Source organism: Lutra lutra, chromosome 5, assembly GCF_902655055.1.
Source record: "Lutra lutra chromosome 5, mLutLut1.2, whole genome shotgun sequence".
Lineage (NCBI taxonomy): Eukaryota > Metazoa > Chordata > Mammalia > Carnivora > Mustelidae > Lutra > Lutra lutra.
Window position 1 is genome coordinate 161,430,014 of NC_062282.1, and position 7,515 is coordinate 161,437,528.

The 7,515-nt window shown below is 37.2% G+C and overlaps 1 protein-coding gene across 1 annotated transcript; it reads left to right on the forward strand.

Moving 5' to 3' along the window:
• The first annotated feature begins 5,431 nt into the window (after positions 1 to 5,431).
• Positions 5,432 to 6,373, forward strand: LOC125100822 (olfactory receptor 2T33-like). The gene has a single exon (XM_047731274.1). It carries the CDS (start codon positions 5,435 to 5,437, stop codon positions 6,371 to 6,373), a length of 939 nt encoding a protein of 312 aa, XP_047587230.1. The 5' UTR covers positions 5,432 to 5,434.
• The last annotated feature ends 1,142 nt before the right edge of the window (positions 6,374 to 7,515 follow it).

Genomic DNA, 7,515 nt, shown 5'->3' on the forward strand with positions numbered 1-7,515 from the left:
GCTGACCAAGTTTACCTGCACCATTTATTGAAGAGATGGTCTTTTTTGCATTGGGTATTTTTCCCCGATTTGTCACAGATTAGCGGATGATAGAGTTGAGGATCTGCTTGTGGCGTCTCCATTCTCTTCTATTGATCTATGTGTCTGTTTTTGTACCAATAACATGTTACCTTGGTGATCACAACTTTGTAATACAGCTTGAAGTCAGGCATTGTGATGCCACCAGCTTTGGTTTTCTTTTTGAACATTCCCCTGGCTATTCAGGGTCTTTTCTCATTCCACACAAATTTTAGGATTTTTTTTTCCAACTCTGAAAAAGAGTTGATGGAATTTTGATAGGGTTTGCATTGAATGTGTAGATGCTCTGGGAAGATCCTTTTCCCAATGTTTACTCCACCAAAACATGATTATGGAAACTTTTGTCATCCCTTTGTGTTTTCCTCAAATTTTTTTTTCGTAAGTGTTCTTTAGCTCCTGGAGTGCAGGTCCTTCACCTCTTTGGTTAGATTTATACCCAGGTACCTTATGATTGTTGGTGCAATTGTAAATGAGATAAATACCTTATTTTCTCTTTCTTCAGTTACATTTTTAGTGTATAGAATTGCTACTGATTTCTGTGCATTGATTTTGTATCCTGCAATGTTGCTGAATTATTTTATGAGTTCTGACAACTTTTTGTGGAGACTTCTGGGTTTTTCACAGAATAGTATGCCATCTCTGAAGATAGAGTTTGACTCATTCCCTGTCAATTTGAATGCTTTTTGTTTTTTTCTGTTGAGACATCAAGCACTATTCTGAACAATAATGGTGAAAATAGACATCCCTGTAATATTCCTGACCTTAAGGAAAATCTTTCAACTTTTCCCCATTGAAAATGATATTTACTCTAGGCTTTTCATATTTGATTTTTATGATATTGGGAATGTTCCCTCTATCCTTACACTCTGAAGAGTTTTAATAAGAAAAGCATGCTGGGGCACCTGGGTGTTTCAGTGGGTTAAATCCTCTGCCTTCAGCTCAGGTCATGATCCTGGGGTCCTGGGATCGAGCCCTGCATTGGGCTTTCTGCTCCGTGGAGAGCCTGCTTCCTCCTGTCTCTCTGCCTGCTTCTCTGCCTACTTGTGATCTCTGTCTGTCAAATAAATAAATAAAAATTCTTAAAAAAAAAAAAAAGAAAAGCATGCTGTATTTTGCCAAATGCTTTTTCTGCACCAGTTGAGAGGATCATATGGTTCTTGTCTTATGTTTTATTAATGTTTCCTATCACATTGATTTGTGAATGTTGAACCACCCTTGCATCCCAGAAATAAATCCCACTTGGCCGTGATGGATAATCCTTTTAATGTACTGCTGGATCTTATTGTACTGTAGGATATTTTGAGTATTTTGTCGTCCATGTTCTTCAGGGATATGGCTCTGTAATTTCACTTTTTTGGGGGGGTCTTTGCCTGGTTTTGGGATCCGGGTGATGTTTGCCTCCTAAAATGAGTTTTGAAATTTTCCTTCTGTTGCTATTTTTTTTTTTTTAGAAACAGCTACAGTAGAATGGGTATTATTTCTTCTTTAAATTCTTTAAATTCTTGGTAGAATTCCCCTAGAAAGCCATCTGGCCCTGGGCTCTCGTTTTTTGGGAGGTTTTGAATTATTGATTCAATTTCATTACTGGTTATTGGTCTATTCAGATTGTCTATTTCTTCCTCTTTCAGAGTAGGTAGTTTTTAAGTTTCCAGGAAGGCATCCATTTCTTCCAGGTTGCTTAATTTATTTGCATACAGTTGGTGGAAATTTTTTTGTGGTAATTATTTCTAATAATTGTTTCTCTTTCCTTGGTGTTAGTCATGATCTCTCCCATTTCATTTATGATTTTATTAATTTGGGTCCTTTCTCTTTTCTTTTGGATAAGTTTAGCCAGTGGCTTATCCATCTTATTAATTCTTCCAAAGAACCAGCTTCTAGTTTTGTTGATCTGTTCTACTATTTTTCTGGTTTCTATTTCATTGATCTCTGTTCTAGTCTTTTATTTCATTTCTCCTGCTTGGTTTAGGTTTTCTTTGCTGTTCTTTCTGTAGATCCTTTAGGTGTAAGTTTAGCTTGTTCATTTAGGATTTTTTTTTCTATTTTTTCAGAGAGGTTTGGATGGCTATGTATTTCCCTCCTACCACCTTTGAGTATCCCATATGATTTGGACCAATGTGTTTTCATTCTCATTAGTTTCCATGAATTGTTTAAATTCTTCTTTAATTTCCTGGTTGACCTAATCTTTCCTTAGTGGGATGCTCTTTAAAGTCCAAGTGTTTGAATTCCTCCCAATTTTTTTCTTGTGATTAGGCCAGTTTCAAAGCATTGTGATCTGATAACATGCAAGAGATAATCTCAGTCTTTTGGGATTGGCTGAGACCTGACTTGTGACCCAGTATGTTGTGTATTCTTGGGGAAGTTCCGTGTGCAAGTGAGAAGAATAGATATTCTGTTGTTTTAGGGTGGAATGTTCTCTATATATCTACAAAGTCCATCTGGTCCAATGTGTCATTTAAAGCTCTTATTTTCTTCATTGATCTTGATCTTCTGCTTAGATGATCTGTCCATTGCTGAGAGAGGAGTGTTGAGATCTCCTTCTATCAGTGTATTATTATGAATATGATTCTTTATTTTCATTAACAGTCAGTTTATGTAGTTGACTGCTCCCAAGTGGGGGCGTAGATATTTACAATTATTAGATTTTCTTTTTGGATAGACACCTTAAGTATGATAGTGTGTCCCTCTACATCTGTTACTACAGTATTTGGTTTAAAATCTAACTTGTCTGATATGAGAATTGTTACTCCAACTTTCTTTAGAGGGCCACTACCATGATACATTATTCTCCAGCCCCTCACTTTCAATCTGGAGGTGGCCTTAGGTTCAAAATGAGTTTTTTGTAGACAGCATATATATGGGCACTGTCTTTTTATCCAATCTGAAACCCAGTGCCATTTCACAAGAGCATTTAGGCCATTCATGTTGAGAATAAATATTGGAAGATATGGTTTTATTGCCATAATATTGCTTGTAATGTACCTGTTCCTATAGATTGCCTCTGTAAAGTTCTGATCTATATTACTCTTGGGGGTCTTTCTTCTTTTATAAAATCTCCCTTAATATTTTTGGCAAGGCTGGCTTGGGGACAGATATTCTTTCAGTTTCTGCTGGTTCTGGAAGCTCCTTGTTTCTCCATCTGTTCTGAATGATAGCCTTGCTAGATAAAGTATACTTGCCTACATGTTCTCATTTAGTGCCAGATCTCTTTGGACAGGTCTGATGCTATTCTGATTTTCCTTTCTCTGCATGTAATAAACCTCTTCACCCTTGGTGCTTTCAGGATAGCTACCTTGGCCATAAGATTTGCAAGTTTTACTATTATATCCCATGTGTTGGTCTATTTTTATTGATCTTAGGAAGGGTCCTCTCTGATTCTTGGACATGAATCCTTGTTTCCTTCCCCATATTAGGCAAGTTCTCAGCTATGATTTGTTCAAATATACCTTCTAGTCCTCTCTCTCTTTACCTTTACAAGGCTCAGTAATTCAGACATTGGAATATTTCAAGGTATCATTGATTTCTCTAAGCCTGTCTTATGGGCATCTAGTCCATAGGGCATTTCAGTTTTTCCTGTGTGTATTTTGGTCTGTTTGTTAGAGAATACTTCTTCCCAAAATTACAGGGAAAGTAAAACTTGTATATATAAAGGTAATCTTGAATGGGGGAAAAGGCTACCATAAAACATATATCTGAAAAAAGACAGAGGTGTGTAAAAGTACACGTTAAGAAGCTACTGTGAAATATAAGTTGATATACTAAACATCTAGTTGAAATGACAAAAAGAAAGAAAAAAAAACCTAGAAGAAGCATAAGAGAAAGAATAAAAATAAAAGAGAACAGTATCTGAAAAATAAACAGTCCATGAGGCAATGCCTAGAGCTCAATATACAATTTTCCACTGGTGTTGGGATTTTACAGTATTATGGGGTCTATAGGGTTGTCAGCCTCTTGTTCTTTCAGCCTGTGTTCTGGGGGAGAAACCTGTGGTACTATTTCTCAGGCAATCCTGCTTGGGCAGAATTGCCCTGCCCCCTGTTCCAGGGATGAGCTCCATCAAAACTTGTCTTTTGAGCTTTTGTTCTCTACCAGCTTTCCCTGCCACTTCTGAGGGTCAAAGCAAAAATGGCCACACCCAAACCTCTGTCCCAGAGCAGAGAAATCGCAGTCTGCTCTCTTCACTAAATTCTCCAGGGCAAAAAGGCCCTGTTTCTGTATGAACCACTGAAAACTGCACCCTCCTGCAATGCATGCCCAGAGTGACTTTCTCAGAGATTGTCCTATGGACCCTGGCATATCCCTACCCTTTGTAATTCTAAAACCATGAGCAGCCATGGGCTCCCAAGCATACAGGCAGCTCCTGAATTCTGTCTGAGCACTGCTCTAGGGCACTTTCCCAGGCGCTATGGTTCTGCAAGATTTTGCCTGATATCCAACATAGGAGACTTTTGTCCTCTGGTGTTATATCACTTTCCAGGAACCACCTTATCTGAAGCACTCCCTCCTTTTCTGTCTATCTTCCAATATATCCCCACAGATTCATGACTCTGTGCATCTTACCTGGAAAAAAAGTAGCCACAATTCTGTTGTTAGAGATCTAGATTATATGTTCTTTCGTCTTGGGCTGGTTTTATGACTGTTCAGAATGGTTTGCTAGATATCCAGCTAAATTCAGGGGACCAGTTCAAACAGGGTCTCCTACTTCTCTGCCATCATCCCTGTCCATCCAGACTCAGTATTGTAGCTCCTAGACTTGAAAATATAAGTCTTCTTTAGAAAATCAATGCCTTCCTGACTTAAATGATATCAAGAAAGATGATCTGATTTCAACATTTTTAATTCAAATTCAATAAGCCAAATATAGTACATCAGTTTACAATAAATTTTGCTTTGTTTTATGTGTATATATATCAAGGACCTACTTTTTACATAGTTTAACACATTGATGTAACTCAACTTCTAAGAACTTTAACTATGCATTATACAATACAAGACAAGAGACTAACATAAATTACAAATTATTTGAATAGTGTCCTCTTGTTCACTTATATTGGTGTCATGTGGCATAAAGACACACTTATCATATCCTTGCAATGGATCAAAATATTTATTATCCTAATGAATCAATAATAAATGTGGGGTACCTATTTTGAAAACTTTGAAAGTGAGAATAATTTAGAAAATTTGAAACTAATTTTATGTCCAAGTCAATTGTTTTAAATGGCAGATGAACAATTTGAAAAATATTTTATCATTATCAAGTATGTGCTTATCAATAAAAATGTAATTTATATAGACCACTGCAAGTGATAAAAACTGTCATCTATTTATTCATTTACAGTGTCACCACTTTGAAATCATGAACATCTGGAATACCACCTCAGATTTCATTCTTCTAGGACTCTTCAACTACACAAAAGCCCATCTATTTCTCTTTGTGGTGGTTCTGACAATTGCCTTCACCTCCCTCATGGGCAATGCACTCATGATTTTCCTGATTCAACAGGATATTCGGCTCCACACACCAATGTACTTCCTACTGAGCCAACTCTCCCTCATGGACATGATGCTGGTCTTTACCATTGTGCCCAAAATGGCAGCTAACTACTTGACTGGCAAGAAGTCCATCTCCCCTGCTGGCTGTGGGTTACAGATCTTCTTCTTCCTCACTATGGGAGGGGGTGAGTGCTTTCTCTTAGCAGTCATGTCCTATGACCGCTATGTGGCTGTTTGTCACCCACTGAGATACCCCATTCTCATGAACTGGAAATTATGCCTGCGAATGACTATGGGGTCTTGGTTCCTTGGGGCAGCTGATGGGCTCATGCAGGCTGTTGCTACACTGAGCTTCCCATTTTGTGATGCACATGAGATCAATCATTTCTTCTGTGAGGCCCCTACTCTGATACATTTGGCTTGTGCTGACACATTTGCTTTTGAGTATGTGATGTACAGCTGCTGTGTATTAATGATCCTGGTCCCATTTTCTCTCATCCTGATTTCCTATAGTTTCATCTTAGCTGCGGTTCTCCAGATGCATTCTAAAGAAGCTCGCAAGAAGACATTTGCCACCTGCTCTTTGCATCTCTCTGTAGTGGGACTCTTTTATGGAGCTGCCATTTTTACCTATATGCAACCCAGATCTTACAGGCCAGCTAACAGTGATAAAGTGGTGTCTGCCTTCTATACGATCTTCACTCCTTTGTTGAATCCCCTCATCTACAGTATGAGGAACACTGAAGTCAAGGGAATCCTGAGAAAGTGCATGGGTCAGTGTGCTGCCTTAAGTCATGACTAAGATTACATTGATTTGCCTCTGATTTAAAGGCTGTATAAAGTGACTGTGTGGGATTTCCTAGATAAAAGTTATATATGTGTTATATCATATCTGCTACTATTTTACATTGAAATGAAGACAAACCTCCATAGTTTGGATATTTTCCTAGGTTGTCATCAATACATCTAATTGGGGGCTGTTAAAAATTTGTTGATAGCAAATAATTAAAATGTTTTTACAACACACCATACAATAAGTATTTGTTCAAACAATGAACTAAGTAGTCAAACAATTTTCAACATCAATTGTAGTTTCTTTTTAATTGTGGTATATCTTATAAACACTAGAATGCTAAAACCTGATTGGTCAAACAATTTCAATAATGTGGGCCTGTAATTTACCCACTAACTAGTAAGAGACAATTCTCACCAGACCAGAAGTGTTTTTCATGACCTTTTCAGTGAAATCACTCAACCAAGATAGAATTGCTGGTCAGATTTGTATCTCTATTCTGTAGTTTGGCTTACTGAGGAATTTTGCTTCAGTGAAAACAAAATGGGAAATTTTTATATTATGAGTCTTTTTCTCAACTTAATATGTTCTTAAAGATTCTGCCATGATTATGCATTTATCATCAGTTTGCTCTTTTTTGTTCATAAATAATATTCCCATCTCTGAATCTAACACTTTTTGTTTACTTACTACTTTGAGGATGAACATGTGGGCTATTTTCAGTCTGGAACTATTATGACAAAAATAGCTTTAACTTCCCTCTTGTAATCACATGTTTTTATTCATTTGATAGATGCACGACTATTTTTTAGTAAACAGTGCAACAATATGTTTGTTCAATTTTACATGCCTACCAGCAAGTCACAGGAGTACCACTTGCTCCAACTGCCAGCAATTGTGGGTAACATCAGCCTTTTTCATTTAGCTATGCTAGTATGGATATACTAAACTGATTTTGTTTTTATTTTGCATTTCCATGATGATTAGTGTTTCCAAGGATTTTTTTATTACCACATTGTCTGTGTGCATATATTCCTTTGTGAAAGATCAATTTTCATTTTTTTAAAGATATTATTTATTTACCTGACAGACAGAGATCTCAAGTAGGCAGAGAGGAGGGCAGAGAGAGAAAGGGGGAACAAGCTCCCGCC

Coding starts and splice junctions, on each gene's coding strand:
- LOC125100822 (XM_047731274.1), top strand. CDS start 5,435: ATGAACATCTGGAATACCACCTCAGATTTCATTCTTCTAGGACTCTTC.